Source organism: Ovis aries, chromosome Y, assembly GCF_016772045.2.
Source record: "Ovis aries strain OAR_USU_Benz2616 breed Rambouillet chromosome Y, ARS-UI_Ramb_v3.0, whole genome shotgun sequence".
Lineage (NCBI taxonomy): Eukaryota > Metazoa > Chordata > Mammalia > Artiodactyla > Bovidae > Ovis > Ovis aries.
This window is the reverse complement of record NC_082741.1, coordinates 5,283,933-5,303,757: the sequence shown is the minus strand read 5'-3', so window position 1 is coordinate 5,303,757 and position 19,825 is coordinate 5,283,933. Positions and strand designations below refer to the sequence as shown.

The 19,825-nt window shown below is 44.8% G+C and overlaps 1 protein-coding gene across 1 annotated transcript; it reads left to right on the top strand.

Moving 5' to 3' along the window:
* The first annotated feature begins 10,822 nt into the window (after positions 1–10,822).
* LOC114111378 (adenosine 5'-monophosphoramidase HINT1-like) lies at positions 10,823–11,365 on the top strand. Its single transcript, XM_060408634.1, has one exon. It carries the CDS (start codon positions 10,827–10,829, stop codon positions 11,205–11,207), a length of 381 nt encoding a protein of 126 aa, XP_060264617.1. The 5' UTR covers positions 10,823–10,826; the 3' UTR covers positions 11,208–11,365.
* Positions 11,366–19,825: the final 8,460 nt, after the last annotated feature.

The window sequence follows — 19,825 nt, the reverse complement described above, 5'->3', positions numbered from 1 at the left end:
AGTCTTCAGCGTCAATTCTTCAGCGCTCAGCCTTCTTGAATGATTAGTAATGACACTGTTTCTCTGTCTACGGCCAATGGAAGAATCACGTAAGACTTATCTGTGAAACATCTTATGTGTTATATATTTAATATTTATTTTTGATTGTTTCTTTGTCTGTGTTGGGTCTTAGTTATGTTGCACAGGATCTTTGATCTTCATTGCAGTATGCAGCATCTTTTCAGTTTCTGCATGTGGGATCTACTTATCTGACCAGGGATCCAGGTGGGGCCCCCTGCATTGGGATCTCCAAGTCTTGGCCACTGCACCAGCGTGGAAGTCTTTTTAACATATATATATATTTACACATGTATACCCATGGCTGAGTCATGTCAATGTATGGCAAAAAAAACCCACTACAATATTGTAAAGTAATTAGCTGCCAATTAAAATTAATTAATTAATTAAAAAGAAATTTTTACAACTTGTATTGGTTTCCGCCATGTGCATCCAAGTCGCTTCAGTCATGTCCCAGCTTTCTTTTTGCGGACTGGGTAAGATCCACCCTTCCTTAATCATTTTATTTACCTCTTGTCTTTGTTCATGAGCAAAGAGCTTACCTGCGTGCTAAGTCGCTAAGTCACATCTGACTCTTTGCAACTCCATGGACTGTAGCCCGCCAGGCTCCTCTGTCCATGGAATTCTCCAGGCAAGAATACTGGAGTGGGTTGTCATTCCCTTCTCCAGGGGATCTTCTCGACCCAGGAATGGAGCCTGTATCTCTTGTGTCTCCTGCATTGTCAGGCAGGTTCTTTACCACTCATGCCACCTAGGAAGCTTTTTTAAAAAATATTATTTTTAACTGGAGGATAATCCCTTTCCAGTAATATTGTGTTGGTTCCTGGTATACGGCAACATGAATCGGCCATAGGTATACCTATGCCCCCTCCCTCTAGAACATTGGGGCATCTCAGATGATCTTGCCAACCCTTATGCTTTCTCACTCATTCTTCCCAATCAGGCAGGGCAGCTACAACTGGAGTCTGTTGTCTGATGACCCCCCAAGCTCTATCTCCAGTCCAGACATCCCACTGTCTGACTCCTAGGCCCATGGATCGAACCACCTACTGAATGCCTCAACATGCTGGGTTCTGAGGCACCTTCAAACTTACCTTTATTCCCACCATCACTTTGAAACCCTCAGTTATGTATTTTTGGGGGGATATGTTATTTTTTAATTTATTTTAATTGGAGGCTAATTACTTTACAATATTGTAGTGGTTTTTGCCATACATTGACTTGAGTCAGCCACGGGTGTACACGTGTTCCCCATCCTGAACCCCCCTCCCACCTCCCTCCCCATCCCATCCCTCAGGGTCATCCCAGTGCACCAGCCCTGAGCACCCTGTCTCATGCATGGAACCTGGACTGGCGATCTGTTTCACATACGATAATATGCATGTTTCAGTGCTATTCTCTCAAATCATCCCACCCTCGCCTTCTCCCACAGAGTCCAAAAGACTGTTCTGTACATCTGTGTCTCTTTTGCTGTCTTGCATATAGGGTCATCGTTACCATCTTTGCAAATTCCATATATATGGGTCAGTATACTGTATTTGTGTTTTTCTTTCTGACTTACTTCACTGTGCATAATAGGCTCCAGTTTCATCCACCTCATTAGAACTGATTCAAATGCATTCTTTTTAATAGCAGAGTTAAGTTTAACAGCTCCGTTAAGTTTCTCTGTTTCAAGTGGCTCCTGCCTCCCATGCAGATGTAAGGTTAATCACGGAAGAACAAAAGTGAGTCACTCAGTCGTGTCCAACTCTTTGTGACCCCGTGGACTATAGAGTCCATGAAATTCTCCAGGCCAGGATCCAGGAGTGGGTAGCCTTTCCCTTCTCCAGGGGATCTTCCCAACCCAGGGATTGAGCCCAGGTCTCCCCCATTGCAGGCAGATTCTTTACCAGCTGAGCCACAAGGGAAGCCCAAGAATCCTGGAGTGGGTAGCCTGTCCCTTCTCCAGGGGATCTTCCTGACCCAGGAATCGAACCTGGGTCTCCTGCATTGCAGACGTATTCTTTACCAACTGAGCAATAAGGGAAGCGTATATAGGTTTTAATTTTACTTATTGTGCTTCATCTTTTTATTTTTTCACATTGTTATTTCCATTGCTGAATTATACCACCTACTTTCCTTTTGATGGTGAATATCCCAATTAAGTGTGTGCGTGCTCAAGTTCCTCAGTCGTGTCCAACTCTTTGTGATGCCATGGACTGTAGCCCACCAGGCTCTGCTGTCTGTGGGATTCTCCAGGCGATACTGGAGTGGGTTGCCATGCCCTTCTCCAACCTCCATAAAGACTTAATTCTATTAATAACCAACAAATACTTCCATAGAGTGCCCTTGTTAGCTCCTTTTACCTAATTTCAGTATTTTTAGATCCCATATTCTCAGTTACTGATGACATCCTCTGTATTTTCCGGATCATATTTACCATATTCCAGAGGACCCTGTATCCTCTACCACCATGCGTGTACAGGGTTTAATTTTAATCCTGACCATTTCTACTAGCTAAAGATGATGTGAGATATTGATGCATCTATCCTTTTTCATTTTGATAGATTCCTTAATATAAAAACCAGTTAGGTACATGAAAAATACCACTGTTTCTACTTTGATACCTGACTCACTTGTATAGCATTCTTCTAAGTAGCCATATTTCATTGATATAATCAATAAAGCAAATGCTTATTAATTAAACTAATTTGATTTCTATAGGCATTTCAACATTGATTACACACCTAGTGAATTTTCTGTTTAATTCAAATCAGTCTGACATATCTGATCCTCTTAAATGCTTTTAAGCACTGTATGAAGCACAATACACACAGAATATTAAACGTATTGAAAATTGGATTGGTTCACTTAGGCTAATTTAATAGTGTTTCTCCACTGTCTATATTCTTTTACCCTCTGTGTGTGTGCTTAGTCTCTCACTCGTGTCCGACTCTTTGCGACCCCATGGACTGTAGCCCACCAGGCTCCTCTGTCCATGGGATTCTCCAGGCAAGAATACTGGAGTGGGTTGCCGTGCCCTCCTCCAGGGGATCTTCCCAACCCAGGGATTGAACCCAGGTCTCCTACATTGCAGGCAGATTCTTTACCAACTGAGCTACCAGGGAGGCTTTTCCCTCTTACTCATTTTTAAAATAATATTTATGTTCATTTATGTATTTGCCTGTGCCAGGTGTTAATCGTGACATGTGAACTCTCAGCTGCAATATGTACGATCTATTTCCCTGGCCAGGGATCGAACCCCAGACCCCTTGCATCGGAAGCACAGAGTGTCAGCCACTGGACCACGTGGGAAATCCCCCCTCTTCCTCCTTTTTAAGGCTGTCTTTGGTTTCATCCATTTTACCTACTGTATATATATATGCCCAGTGTTCCGATGGTCCTACACACCGTAAAGATGAGGATATTCTCTAGCTGCCCACAGCTGAAGGATTTGGTTCACCAACCAGTATTTATTCCTGATCTAGGTCATAAGGATTGTTTGCACCTTCCAAGATGCTTTTTCCCAAGTGGATTACTCAACAAGACAGGTCCTCCTTTTGCAGTGCTCTGCCGCCCTTGACATGAGTGAAATGTCCAAATCACTGCTTCTGACAGTTGGTCAGTTTTATTTTCTGGTAACCCTAGCTTTTCTCCCAAGCTGTCACTTGATCTGGACACCTCAGCTTCTTCATATAATACAGTTCATTATAAGCTTCATTTAGTACCACGTGCATTCATCACACAGGCCAGAGTCACCTTCTCTGCTGTTGTTGGTCCTGAGGGTGCCTTAGTCACATCCAGTCCCATGAGAGAGTCTAGGTCAATGCAGCTCTTGGAAATTCCTACCGCTTTTGCCCATCTGCCATTTAGTCCTGGGTATTGAGTTCTGTCTGCCCTCTGATGCAGGTCTATCTAGTCAACAAAGGTCCATCTAGTCAAAGCTATGGTTTTTCCAGTAGTCATGTATGGATGTGAGAGTTGGACCTTAAAAAAAGCTGAGTGTCAAAGAATGGATGCTTCTGAACTGTGGTGTTGGAGAAGACTCTTGAGAGTCCCTTGGAATGCAAAGAGATCCAACTAGTCCATCCTACAGGAAATCAGCCCTGGGTGTTCATTCAAAGGACTGATGCTGAAGCTGAAACTCCAATCCTTTGGCCACCTGATGTGAAGAACTGACTTGTTGGAAAAGACCCTGATGCTGGGAAGGATTGAAGGTGGGAAGAGAAGGGGACGACAGAGAATGAGATGGTTGCGTCCCTGACTCAATGGACATGAATTTGAGTAAGCTCCGGGAGTTGGTGATGGACAGGGAGGCCGGTGTGCTGCAGTCCATGGGGTTGTAAAGGGTCGGACAGGACTGAGCGCCTGAACTGAACTGAACTGATTGAGTTCCGTGACTGTTGACCATTATGAGGATGAGATTGTTGTTCTCAGTGTTTGGTTCTGTCGACTCATACATGCTTGTGATTATCCCTTGCACATACAAACTGAACACATGTCCCGCACCGTTTTAACTCGAAGTACTGCCAGTTCTGTCCCCAGGAGTCTGTTCATATTTTTGGACGGTGGCTAGAAAAATAAAATTACGAAGTTGCGTTTTGATTGCCATCTGCCTAGCTCGAGAAATAGTAGCTGAATACCCTCACAGAAGACCACCAGCCGTGACTGGAGAATCAGACTGGTCCGTTACGAAAAAAACAAAACAAAACAGGTGCTGTACAAGCTATAAATACAGATAGACAGATGGAAAGTTTAGCATAGAGCAAAAATGCACCTCACCTACTATTTTCGCTCCCATTATCTTGTCCTTCCCGAATAGTCTACGAGTCTGTAGAAGGTTGTTTACGGCAGAACAGGCATGAAAAAGCAGGAGGAGACAAACTTTTATTTATGGCTTTCTGAAAATGTAGAAAGCTGAATACAGAATGATACCAAGCAGAAGTAATGGCTGGGTACTGAATTACTGCACGTAGATAACTCACATGCTTGGATGGCATCACCAACTCAATGGACATGAGTTGCAGCAAACTCCGGGAGATAGTAAAGGACAGGGAAGCCTGGCGTGCTGCAGTCCATGGAGCCACAAAGAGTTGGACACAACCGAGCGACTGAACAAGTACCTTAGTTGCGTACCGGTAATGCCTTTTCATTGTGATGGCATTTCATAAATGTGGTATCTTCATACTCATGATGAATTTGCTAATTTAAAGCATGGTCCACATTTTGCACACTTCCTGTTTCCTTTTACCTTTTCTAACACCAGATAATCTGTGACAACGTTCACAACAATATCATATTTCTGAAACTTTGCAGAGAAAAAGTTGCTTATTTTTACATTCCTCGTTTGCACGCAAAATCACTTCCAAACTGTTATTATGCGGGCTGAAGTATTTCCCCCTCAAGGTTATTCGGAAGACAAGAGAAGTTTCTGAGCCTGTCAACACATGACATGTTAGTTTCAGGTGAGTTTACTTCCTTCGCATGAGCCAGAAGACTTAGGAAGAATCAAACAAAACAGACAGGAAAACCTCTGAAACCATCAAGCCACAAATTTTGCAATGGGTAGCTGCCTTCTTGCAGAAGGAAATGGCAATCCACTCCAGTGTTCTTGCCTGGAGAATCCCAGGGACTGGGGAGCCTGGTGGGCCATCTGTGGGGTCACAGAGAGTCGGACACGACTGAAGCGACTTAGCGGCAGCAGCTGCTGCCTTCTACAGCGTGGATTCTGAGTGTTTTAGAACCTTCACATCTCTGGCAGTAAAGCTTACTTGAAAATGTGTGTGGTATTTTCTTTGCAAATGGTATAGGCACATAGTGAAAAATGTGTGTGCACATTTAAAAACAGAGGAAAAGTTATTCAGATCATCCCCCATATTCATATATTAAGAACAGTCATTACTATCTGTTTGACATCTGATTGTTTCTTTCAGAGGAGAAATCCAGATGCAAAAAGTACATCTTTTTTTTTTTTTTTTTTAAGCACAAAAAGAGATTTGGTTCATACTTTCTGTTAGAATATTCCCCATTCAGTAGCAAATCAAAGAAATAATTCTTTAAGTTTTTTTTTAAATTGAAGATAGTTAATTTACAATGTTGCATTCATTTCTCTTGTACAGGAAAATGATTCACTTATACATCTATATATTTTCCATATTATTTTCCATTATACGCTTTCACAGGATATTGATTATAGTTCTCTGTGTTATACAGTTGGACCTTCCTGTTTATCTGTCCTATACATAATAGTTTGCATATGCTAACTCCAGGTTCCCAGTTCATCCATCCCCTCCCTGCCTCCCCCCTGGCACCCACCAGCCTGTTCTCCATGAGTCTGTTTCCATTTGTGCCATACTGTAGAGTCCACATACAAGTGATAATTTTGTGATATCTTTCTCTTCCTGACTTCCTTCATTTAGTATGATAATCTCTGGGTCCATCCATGTGGATACAAAGGGCATGGTGTCATTCTTGTTCTTGGCTCAGTAGTATTCCATTGTGACATACATACCATGTCTTCTTTATCCATTCATTTGCTGGTGGACATTTAGGTTATTTCCATATCTTGGCTATTGGGAATAGTGCTGCTATGAACCTTGAGGGGGCATGTATCTTTTCACATTATGGTTTTCTGTGGGTCTGTGGCCAGGAGTGGGACTGCAAGGTCATAAAGTAGTTCTAATTTTAGTTTCTTTCCTGAGAAACTATCCTCTTTTACAAAGTGACTACGCCAACTTAACATTCCCACCAACACTGTAAGAGGGTTCCCTTTTCTCTACACTCTTTCCAGCATTTGGTATTTGAATTTTTTTTTTTTAATGATAGCCACTCTGACTGGTGTGAGGTACTACAACTAGTACCTTATTGTAGATTTGATGCATTTCTTTAACAAGTAGCGGTATTGAGCACCTTTTCATGTGCCTATTGGCCGTCTGTTTGTCTCCTTTGAACAAATATCTATTTCAGTCTTCTAATGGGTCCGTCGGTAAAGAATCTGCCTGCAGTGTGGAAGACCTGGGTTCGATCCCTGGGTCGGGAAGATCCCCTGGAGGACAGCATGGCAACATACTCTAATATTCTTGCCTGGAGAATCCCCCTGGATTCCTGGACAGAGGAGCCTGGTGGGCTGCAGTCCATGGGGTCACAAAGAGTCAGACACGAGTCTGAGTGACTGAGGACACAGCACAACCATTTTTAATTGGGTTGTTTTGTTGTTGCTGCTAAAGAAATAATTCTCTTAAATTACTGCCTTTAACTTGCCCTTCTTGAAGAACATGCTCACTCATAGGTTCATTTCCTACTCATGGTCCCTTAGATTCTCTTTGCATCCATCTTTGAACACTGAGAGTATTTCCATAGGAGAAACCAGTTCAGGAAGCATTGCTGGCTCAAAGGGAATGCACAGTTGAAACTGTGAAAGGTTCTAGGCACACTCCCCTGCAGAGAAGGCTGTACTAAGACACACTCTCTTAAGAGCTTTTGAGAACATTTTTCTCCCCACCTTTATCAACAATGGAAAGTATCAATCTTTTCAAATTTTGGTGATCAGGAAGGCAAAAATAAATGGGAACCGTACCTTGTCTCGATGGGAGAACACATTAATCTTCAAGTGAGTTTGTTTTATCATAGTAAAGATCCACATTGTCCACATTCAGAAACTCATAAGCCAGGGCTTCCCCACCTCTGGGGTCAAAGACCTGATGATCTGACATAGAGCTGATGTAAAAAACCTCTGCTCCAGGGTTTAAAAGGGGTGGGTATTAGGGAATATTTGCAATGCCTCTTTGTGTTTCCCGCTTTCACATCTGAGAGAGTTTTCTCCAAGACGACCTCCAGGGAGCCATTTGGTGTGGCCCCGGGTTCAGACTGTCATTCCTTTTCTCTCTCTTGGAAGCCTACCCTGCCTGCAAAGAGGGGCTGACTCCTAGCTCCTCCTCGGCTGCATCCAGGCACGTGAGGGCCACCCACTCTGGTTCACTTTGTTGTGTGAAAGACGTCATGAAGACTGTTGAGTTTTCGCGTGTCCAGCTTCAGCAGCTGTGTTTGTAACGTCCCCTGCTGGCTCCAGTTTTTCCAGAGGTGGACTCTAAAGTTTAAATGGGGTAGGAGTGCTGGGGGGCGGGGGTGGGAAGATTCTTGCAGGCGAAGTCATCTTCAGATGCATAAGACATCCTGCAGTTCAGAGATACGGAACTTAGGCGGATCTTCTGTCTGGGCTTTAGCATGTATCCCTTGTTCTCTTAACTGCTGTCAACCCTGATCCTGAAAATGTTTGAGTCAAAAATTGTGCTTGTACGCAATTAATCTCATTTGTGAGATTTCACCGTGTTGAATTTCTTTGTACTCCAAAGGTGGCCAACTGGAGGAGAGTTTCCTATTGGGCTGGCCCCATACCATCTTATGGAAAACTGCCAAACAAAGTTCTTGTCCCACCCAATATATTGATTCAGATTGTATAGATATGACCAAAAATTATAAGCATGATGTGATATTTGAATTAATATTTCAAATTTTAGCTGTATTGCTATTAATAAAGGGACTTCCCAGGCGGTGCTGGTGGTAAAGAGCCTGCCTGCTGATGCAGGAGACATTAAGAGACCCAGGAAAAATCCCTGGGTTGGGAAGATCCCCTAGAAAAGGAAATGGCAACCCACTCCAGTATTCTTGCCTGGAGCATCCCATGGACAGAGGAGCCTGGCGGGCTACAGTCCATGGGGTCACAAAGAGTCAGACACAGCTGAAGCGGCTAAGCACGCAAAGGCACTATTAATAAGATGGAGATTAGAAAGAAAACTTTTTACCTGACAAAGGAAATTTGCCAGTTTCCCAAAATTTGCCTTAAAATATGAAGACAGACTTTTGATAAAGACGTTAAATTTCTGTGCAAACAGACGTTTCTCATGCAGCTAGGTCAGCTCACCATTAAGTCTGCTATGCATTCTACATAATTCTAAACCATCTCTGTCATTCAGAAGGGAAGCCACGTATGTATGTTATATTTGCACAAATAGTAGGCTCTGTCAATGAGTGTTTCACTATGAATGCACGTTATACAAATAATCAGCCTGACGATTTAGTATTTGTTTAGGGTTCTTCTAAAATTTACTCACAGAAAGCTGTGGACAGAATTAGAAAGCAGAGCCATGTCCAAAAAGATAATAGATCCAACTTCTCTGCTAATTAAAGTCTTACTTGAGGTGTAGGTAGGATCTAAAGAGGTGTGTTCGTGCTAAGTCACTTCAGTTGTGTCCGACTCTTTGCGACTCCATGGACTGTAGCCTCACAAGGCTCCTCTGTCCGTGGGATTCTCCTGGCAAGGATACTGGAGTATCCTCCTCCTCCTCCAGGGGATCTTCCCACCCAAGGATCGAACATGCGTCTCTTATGTCTCCTGCGTTAGCAGATGGGTTCTTTACCACAAGCACCACCTGGGAAGAAATGCAACTAAGACGTTCATAAAACATGCCGTTATTCATTCATTCTCTATACGTTGATCCCATGCGAAGGTTTATCATCCACTCACTAGGCAATGAACGTACATATAGTGAATGGAGTCGGTATACAGTCAGTATGTCATGAATAGATGATAAACATAGAAACATGTGGAGTACTTTTGGGATGCACAAGGGAAGACGTCTGGGATGATTCCAAATTTGTCATTAAAATAAAAGAAGCCAGCTCACGCCTTCAGGGCACGTTAATGACGTCAGCATAGAAGCAAGGTGAATTCTCTCACGGATGACCATTTTCCCATCTCTTGCTCTTGATGTCCGCTTCAGGACTGTCCTTCCCTGTAGCTGCAGGTTGACGCTTAGGAGTTGCATCCGTTACGGTAAACGAGGGACATCCTTTTCCTTTCTTTCCCTCGAGCCAGCTGCTCCTGGTCTGAGCTGAAGACTTGCAGTTGTTACGCTTTGTCTGCTGGCTCCCACTGCTGTGAAATCTGTGAAGGTTTAAAATAGACCAACAACCAACTGCATTTCTTGGTTTCTTTTCTTCTTCTAAGAATGAAATATATCTTTATTTTCCCTACTGGAGAGTAATTGCTTTACAGTGCTGTGTTAGTGTCTGCCATACAGCAGCATCCATCAACTCTCAGTAGACAGAGATCCCCTCCCTGTTGAGCCCTCTCCTCCCCACATCCCACCCCTCTGGGTCATCACAGAGCCGTGAGCTGAGCTCCCGGTGCTGTCCGGCAGCGGCCCACTAGCTGTGCGCTTTACGCCTGGTGTTGTGTATATGACGGTGCTCTTCCCTCAGTTCATCCCATTCTCTGCGTCTGCATCTCTATTCCTGCCCTGCAAACAGGTTCATCAGTACCACGTTTCTCAATTCCGTATATATGTATGAACATACAAGTTTTTCTCTTTCTGACATCAGTTCAGTTCAGTCGCTCAGTCGTGTCTGACTCTTTGTGACCCCATGGACCACAGCATGCCAGGCTTCCCTGTCCACACCAGTTCCAGGAGTCCACCCAAACTCAAGTCCATGGAGTCGGTGATGCCATCCAGCCATCTCATCCTCTGTCGTCCCCTTCTCCTCCTGCCCTCAATCTTTCCCAGCATCAGGGTCTTTTCCAGTGAGTCCATTCTTTGCATCAGGTAGCCAAAGTATTGGAGTTTCAGCTTCAACATCAGTCCTTCCAATGAACACTCAGGACTAATCTCCTTTAGGATGAACTGGTTGGATCTCCTTGCAGTCCAAGGGACCCTCAAGAGTCTTCTCCAGGCCCTCGGCTCCTCCCTCCTCCCGACCTTCTCCCCCGCCGGCTGCACGGGAGGGAGGCAGAGATGGCAGATGAGATCGCCAAGGCTCAGGTCGCCCGGCCTGGCGGCGACACGATCTTCGGGAAGATCATTCGCAAGGAAATCCCAGCCAAAATCATTTATGAGGATGACCAGTGTCTTGCTTTCCATGACATTTCCCCTCAAGCACCAACACATTTTCTGGTGATACCCAAGAAACATATATCCCAGATTTCTGCAGCAGCAGATGATGATGAAAGTCTTCTTGGGCATTTGATGATTGTTGGCAAGAAATGTGCTGCTGATCTGGGCCTGAAGAAGGGCTATCGAATGGTGGTGAATGAAGGTTCAGATGGGGGCCAGTCTGTCTATCATGTTCATCTCCATGTTCTTGGAGGTCGGCAGATGAACTGGCCTCCTGGTTAAGTGTGCTATAGGGATAATTTTGCCTTCTCTATGCAGTGATCAGGTTTGCAAGTTCCAATATGCTAAACAATTTTTTTTTTTTTGCCTGTGTATGGAGATATTGCAAAAATAATTTTAAAAACCCATACATAATAAAAGACATCATTGCATGGCCTGAATTCTGTATTTGACTTACTTTTAAAAATATGTTTGTTGGAATGTTTGAAGGTAGAGTTCATACCTGAGGAGGTTTTGTTTCTTCTCCCCAGGGAGGACTCAGCATTGTGTATGTGGTTATAGGTGTGACTGATCTTTGAAGACAAATTAAAAAATTTCATAAACTTAAAAAAAAAAAAAAGAGTCTTCTCCAGCACCACAGTTCCAAAACATCAATTCTTCGGCACTCAGCTTTCTTCACAGTCCAACTCTCACATCCATACATGACTACTGGAAAAACCATAGCCTTGACTAGACAAACATTTGTTGGCAAAGTAATGTCTCTGCTTTTTCATATGCTGTCTAGGTTGGTCATAAGCTTCCTTCCGTGGAGTAAGGGTCTTTTAATTTTATGGCTGCAGTCACCATCTGCAGTGACTTTGGCGCCCCCGAAATAAAGTTGGCCACTGTTTGCAGTATTTCCGCACCTTTCTGACTTACTTCCCTGTATAGCTAGGCTCTCAGTCCATCCCCTTCCGTTCAGCTGGTATTTTCAAAATGTGTGTTTCTCTTTATTCATTTGGCTGTGCAGTGTCTCAGTTGCAGCAAGTGAGATCTTTGATCTCCGTTGTGACACGTGGGGTGTAGATCCCTGACAGGGACTGACCCTGGGCGGCCCCCTGCATTGGGAGGATGGAGTCTTAGCTGCTGGACCACCAGGGACGTCCCAGTGCAAAACTCTCCTCCTCGGCCTGCAATTCCAGTTTGTCTGAGAGCCTTACTTCTGCCCATGCTGACTAAGAGCGGACACACACAGGCTCAGTTCCCCGTCTTCACATCTGACCATTTTCCCTCCGGATGGAGGAAGACAGCTGTGAGACTGCGATTTGCTTCCTGTGAGCCTCTGACTCCTTTCTCCAGGTCTGCTCTATTATAAAAGCTCTTCTCCATGGAGGCTTCTCTTTCCTCCCTGACACCCCTCTTAGGAATTTTTTGAGCAGCCGGTTCACTTGGCTCTTAATGAGGCTAATGCCTAATTAACCCTGGTCAGAGTGACACCAAACTGCAATGACAGTTTCATACATAGAGGAATCTGTATGTGCTAGAATGGTTTTCAAAATAAAGAAGTGTTTCAATTTAAGGATGGATCAGTCCGTGCGTCTTATTCACTGTGTCCTAGGATGTGTCCTGAGCCGGCCTGTCTGGCCTGAGCTCTGAGTGTGGAGTCCCTGGGCATAAAACGACATCACTGGTTTCTGAACATGGCAGAGGAAAGCACCACTATTCTACTGGGTTGGCCACAAAGTTAGGAAGATGTTATGGAAAAACTTGGAATGAACTTTTTTGCCAACCCAATATTTCAGGATGATAAATCACAGAGCAAGTGAGGAAAACCTTAAGGAAACAATTGTATTAGTTCAGTTCAGTTCAGTCGCTCAGTCGTGTCCAACTCTTTGCGACCCCAAGGACTGCAGCACACCAGGCCTCCCTGTCCATCACCAACTCTGGGAGCTTGCTCAAGCTCATGTCCACCACGTTGGTGATGCCATCCAACCATCTCATCCTCTGTCATCCCCTTCTCCTCCTGCCCTCAATCTTTCCCAGCATCAGGGTCTTTTCCAGTGAGTCTGTTCTTCGCATCAGGGGACCAAAGAGTTGGAGTTTCAGCTTCAGCATCAGTCCTTTCAATGAACACTCAGGGCTGATCTCCTTTAGGATGGACTGGTTGGATCTCCTTGCTGTCCAAGGGACTCTCAAGAGTCTTCTCCAACACCGCAGTTCAAAAGCATCAATTCAAAAGCAAACGATTGTGCAGATGATTATAGTTCTGTGACAGGATTTGAAGGTCTGAATTAAAGTAATGCAGGAGAACAGATATACAGTTAATGCCCTTTTAAGGACTTCTTAAGAACATCACAGAGTGGTAGTGGCCCTCTCAATCTATCAACAGTGGAATCGACAAAGATGATAGTGTGGGGAAGAAAATGGAATATTACCAAGTCATAAAAAATGAGATAGGGCATTTGCAGCAACATCGATGGACCCAAAGATGATCATACTAAGTGAGGTAATTCAGCCCCCCCTCCACAAAACCAAATGGTGTGTGACGTAACTTATATGTGGAATTTTAAAAAATGGTGCAAGTGAGCTTTCTTACAAAACACACAAACTCAGAGCTAGGAAACAAACTTTTGGATACCAAAGAGGAAAGAGGGAGGGAGGGATAAATTAGAGGATTTGGGGATTAACAGATACACACTACCCCTGAAACTAACACAGCATTGTCAGTCAAACACGTGTGTGTGTGTGTGTATGTGTGTGCACTCAGTCTTGTCTGGCTCTCTCTGGCCCCGTGGACTGTAGCCCAGCAATCTCCTCTGTCCACGGGATTCTCCAGCCAAGAATACTGGAGTGGGTTGCCGTTTCCTCCTCCAGAGGATCTTCCAGAACCATGGATAGAACCCACGTCTCCTGCATTGGCAGGCGGATTCTTTTTCACAGAGCTACACTGGAAGACCCAAATCAGGTAATAAAAAAAAATTTTTAATTGGAAAGAAAAAAACCTATGGAATTGCCAGACCACTCATTCTGGGGAGAAGCCAAACCCCAGGTGAGTAATGGAGTTTTCAAGCTGCCTTGGTTCAGTGATGATGGGCTTAACCACGAATTTGGGATCAGGTTTGAGGGTGGGGGGCAGGACTCCCCAAGGTCTAGAGTCTCATAGAGATGCTCCATCTCTATGGTGGAGTCTAAGGTAAAGGAGGCTTCCCAAGTGGCTCAGTGGTAAAGAATCCACCTGCAAGGTAGGAGACTCGGGTTTGATCCGTGAGTCAGGAAGATCCCCTGGAGGAAGGCATGGCCACCCACTCCAGTATTCTTGCCTGGAGAATTCCATGGACAGAGGAGCCTGGTGGGCTATAGTCCATGGGGTGGCAGAGTCCAACGTGAGTGAGCACACACAAGGTAAACGCAAATGAGCTGGATGAGCAGAACCCCACTCCAAACTCAGCAGTGGGGTCAGAGAAGAGGAAGGGCATGATTAACAACAGGGCATCCTTGGGAAGCTGTGGTCTAGATGCGATGGAGTTGCTTTCCTACAAAGGCGACGTGGGAACCCTTGGCACGCAGCTGAACGCAACCCAGTCGGGAGCTTTGGGAGAAAGGTGAGATTCGGGGACTCTATTTAGGAGGTGGCGGGACTCCCCTGGTTTTTAAAGGAGAAACAAAAGCGTAAGAACTGAAGAGATATCAGCAGGAGGAAGCTCCCAGGTGAGTTATTCAGCCATGCGATGTGGTGGCAGAATGTTCTGTCTTGAGGGGATATTTGGGGAAGAATTGTCCTCCATGAAGTGCAGCTGAATAGGTCTATAGGCAGAGAACTCACATAGGCACTGTTGCGTTGTGGCTGGAAAGAATTCTTAACTGAGCAGCATTCTGTAAGGGCTCAGCGTGTCTCGTCGGCTCCAGGAACCACAGGATCAGGGGACCCTCTGGCCTCCAGAAGCAGGTGACTGTGCGTGTGTCTCTGACCCGCCGTGAACTGGGAGGGAGCCAGCTCCACATGCAGGGGCCACGGCAGCATGGACGTCTTCCCAAGAGAACGAACACATCGTTTCAACCCCCAGAACATCCCACTGAGAAGTAACCAGAGCCAAACGACAGTTTAAATATATGCCTCCCTTTTTCCTTTTCCATCAGTGGTATGTCTTGATTCTGTCCAGTTTCCCCTAGCTTGTGAATTACAGCTCAGTTGGTAAAGAATCCGCCTGCAACACAGAAGACCCCGGTTCTACTCCTGGGTCAGGAAGATCCCCTGGAGAAGGGATAGGCTACCTACTCCAGTATTCCTGGGCTTCTCTTGTGACTTAGTTGGTAAAGAATCCACCTGCAATGCGGGAGACCTGGGTTCCATCCCTGGGTTGAGAAGATCCCCTGGAGAAGGGAACAGCTACCCACTCCAGTATTCTGGCTTGGAGAATTCCATGGACTGTGTAGTCCGTGGGGTCGCAAAGAGTCAGACACGACTGAGTGACTTTCATTTTCACAGTATCTGATATGTTTCTTGCACATAATGGCTAGCAGGTAAGTTTTCAAACTAATTAAAGAACAGGGTTGGCAAAAGTGAATGGATTTCTGTTATTTTAAAAATTCTCCCATCCATAAAATTCCATTTGATACAAAGCTGAATAATCTGCTTAGATTTAAACTTATTGTTAATGAAATCACATCATCTTTGATCCACTCAAATTTCGATCAGATTTATTTTTCCCTCTCTCCATTTATTCAGGGAGTATTTATCAAAGCTGATAAACTCTGAGTAGGATTAGCAACTTGAAGAAGATCCCTGTTCTCAGGAGAAGTGAAGGTAGGAAGATTTCAGATGATAAAAAGAGAGAGAGAAAAGGAAAACAAATCTCCCTGAGAGCAGAAAGAAACAAGGTCCATCAATAAAGGAATTGACACAGAAGATATGGTGCATGTATCCAGTGGAGTATTACTCACCTGGAGGAGGAAATGGCAACCCACTCCAGTATTCTTGCCTGGAGAATCCCACGGACAGAGGAGTCTGGTGGGCTACAGTCCACGGAGTCACAAAGAGTCAGACACAATTGAGCAACTAATGCATAAAAAATGAATGCGATGATGCTCTCTGCATCCACACAGATGTACCTGAAGATGATCAAACCCACTATATACTCCAATATAAAATTAGAATTCAGGTAATTAGTCGTAAGCGCTTTCTGCTGGGATGCACAACCCAGCAACATGCCTTTCCCCAACCTCTGGTTTCCCCGGTAACCAGGCAGAGCGTTGGGAAATGCTGCCTCTTGTGGCCACTTCCTGTAACAACAACTTAAAACCAGGCCTTCTGGACGCTTGGCCCGCAACGCTGTAAGACACCTGCCCTCAAGAAATGTCCTGGGGAAGAGCACCGAGAAAGAATTCCAAGTAGGGCCCATTTTTAAGCATCCCAGGTGGTGCCCGCGGTAAGAATCTGCTTGCCAATACAGGAGTCACAGGTTCGATCCTTGGGTCAGGAAGATCCCCTGGAAGAGGAAACGGCAACCCACTCCAGGATTCTTGCCTGGAGAATCCCACGGACAGAGGAGCCTGGAGAGCTACAGTCCATGGGGTCACAAGGAGTCGGACACGACTGAGCACACGCATGCATGCAAACTTAATTTGCGATATATATCAAGAGAAATACGGCTTCCTTGAGCTGCTGCCAAGCAAATTCTGGATGTGCTACTCCCTGCAAAATAGAGTTAAGTGTACTGAATCTCCAGGATATAGACTGCCATTGACTTGCTTTCAGTTTTATTCAACGGCCAGTAAAATTGGGACATTTACCTGGCACCCTTGAAAATGTTTCTACCACCCATAAGGCTCCCTCACCTCCTCCCTCCTGCCCGAGCTCCGTCGGTCAGCACCACCTGCACCCAGCTCCCTGTCTGCGGCGTCTTTGTCCCCCTAAGCTGCCTTCCCTTTCGATTTTCTTTTTTTTTATTGTTGTTACAGGAGGAGAGTCTGCAAGTAGTGCTGTGTCTCAAAAAAGAATCTCATTACAGTGCTGGGTATGCATAGCAGTTCTAGAAGTTTCCCTCTGTCCTTTTTATATCTTTAATTACACTTAAGCGTTTCAGGAATCCATTATGTATCGTAATCAAACATCATCTTGCCTTGTGTGTCTACTCCTGTTTCTTATCTAGACGTCTAAGACGACTGGAGTATTTTTACCTATTGTAACTGCATCCTCTCTGGTTTTCCTGGAAGAGACATCTCCAGGGCCTTGGAGCCTGCCAGTGGAGTGAGTTGCCCAGTTAACCATAGTGCTTCTCTGACAGTAAACAAGAGAGAAGATGGAGACAGAAGCTCAGACTGGTATGGACAGACAAACCTAGCTTCTGATCCTCTCTTAGCTGGTAAGACACTGATCTCCCGAAACAAAGTCTATTCGTCTCGTGAATACTAAGAGTTATTTTGAAGTTGTTATGGTGACAAACATGAGAAAGGATAATAGCCCAACAGATCTGTTGTCTAGCCGCTCAGTTGTGTCCGACTGCCTGTGACCCCATGGACTGTAGCCCGCCAGGCTCCTCTGTCCCAGAATTTCCCAGGCAAGAATACTGGAGCCGATTGCCACTTACTCCTCCAGGGGCTCTTCCCCACCCAGGGATGGAACTCACGTCCCCTGCATGTGGGTTCTTTATTCCTGAGCTGCCCGGTAAGCCCCAACAGACTTGTAATCTTTCCCGTAAAAATAGCAAATTATTCAGGCTCCTCTTCAGAGAGGGGGCACCAACCAGGACAGACATGGCCTCCTTTGCCTTTCATCCTAAAATGCATGTCGGTGCCTTTGTATGTTTGTCAATCATAAATGCCATCTGGACGTTTAGGGGCCAAAATTCCAATCAACTTTTTTCTCTCTTGCAGAAATTCATCATCTATACAGACTTCACTGTTGAAGTCACCTTGATGTAAGGAGGAGAGGGGAAGAATGGAACCTGAAAATAGGTTTAAAGTTCCTTTCAGTGTAAGATGATTTGTAAAGGGAAAGGTTTTTGTGACCTTGCAAAACTCTGATGCCTTTGTTTTGAGATACAGGCAAAGATAAAGTAGAGCAGGGATTGTCACAGAGACAAAGCGTCCTTAGAAACCTACAAACGCAGTGGGCTTGTCCAGATGTGACTTCAGGAGGGAGACAGACCAGCTTATTAATTAATGTGTGCCTGTTTGTATTTTGTTGTTGTTATTTTTCAGTTGCTCAGTCGCGTCCGACTCTTTGTGACCCCATGGACCACAGCACGCCAGGCTTCCCGGTCCATCACCAGCTCCCGGAGTTTACCCAATTTCATGTCCATGGAGTCGGTGATGCCATCCAACCATCGCATCCTCTAGTCACCCACCTTCTCTTCCTGCCCTCAGTCTTTCCCAGCATCATATATGTATGTGTGTGTGTGTGTTTGTGCACAGTAATTCAAGAATCCATTATGTACCATAGTAAAACCTCTTCTTGCCTTGTGTGTCTTATGAAAGTGAAAGTGAAGTTGCTCAGTCATGTCCAACTCTCTGTGACCCCCTGCTACTTAGCCCACCAGGCTCCTCTGTCCATGGAATTCTCCAGGCAAGAATACTGGAGTGGGTTGCCATTTCCTTCTCCAGGGGATCTTCCCGACCCAGTTGAACCGTCTGAGCCACCAGGGAACCCCTTGCATGTCTATACGTATTTCAAATCTAGATTTCTACAATGACTGCTATTTTTACCTGTTTAACTCCATCCTCTCTAGAATTATATATAAATGTATATATGCACACACAGACACATACACGGATGGACACCCTACTTGATACAAGTATAAGGAACATTTCAAATAGAAAAGGGAACATCATCTTTTTCCTACGTGGAAACTTTCTTACCAAAGCTAGAGACGAGAAAAGTACATTTTCCTCCTAAAAGAAAAAAATTCTTGACTTTCTCAAGTGGAGATTCCATACTATCGTTTATTTCCTCCTGTGATATCTTAGGTGTGGGTTGTGGTTAAGTCACTCAGTCGTATCAAACCTGTAGCCTGCCAGGCTCCTCTGTCCATGGGATTCTCCAGGCAAGGATACTGCAGTGGGTTGTCATGCCCTCCTCCAGGGGATCTTCCTGACCCAGGGATCAAACCCAGGTCTCCTGCTTTGCAGGCCTATTCTTTACTGTCTGAACCACTAGGAAAAGCTCAATTATTCCAACACCAGCTGCTAAAACAGAAGCAAAGCCAGCAGTCATATTTACTCAACACTGTTTTGAAGCTGAGCATCCACTGCTACCAATAATGTCTTTTCCTATAACACACCAGAATGAATCAATGGAGTTGTGGTCATTTGTCAAACTCTCAGATGTAAATAATGATATTACATAATATGGTCCAGACAGCGTGCTAATAGGAAATAAACGTGGAACTTTATAATATTTTAAAATTGTACGAATAGTTTTGACAGGAACTAATTTTTTAAAAGCAAGAAGACTAGAGATACAAACACACAGAGAGAAGGGGCTGCCTTACCAAGCCCCACATAAAATAATGAAATCATTGATTAAATGAGAAGATTCAATGATGCCTAAAGGAAGTCATTATCTAGGAGTCTTCCTGCCAACTTGAGACGTGCGCTTCATTTGATTAGTACTGCAAACTAAAAGAAAATAAGACAGCACAAGAATGAAGCTCTCAGCCTTGCCTTTCAGTCCCACCATGACGCGGGTGTGAGCAGGCAGTGACAACGGGGAGAACAGAGAGCAGGTCCCATGAAGCTCTAGAACCTGCAGCTGAAAACCTGGGCTCACACGACATTTTACAAGATGCACCAGGCTTCCCACGTGGCGCCAGTGGTAAAGATCCCGCCTGCCACTGCAGGAGATGCAAGAGACGTGGCTTCCATCCCCGGGTCGGGAAGATCACCTGGAAGAGAACGTGGCACCCCACTCCACTGTTCTTGCC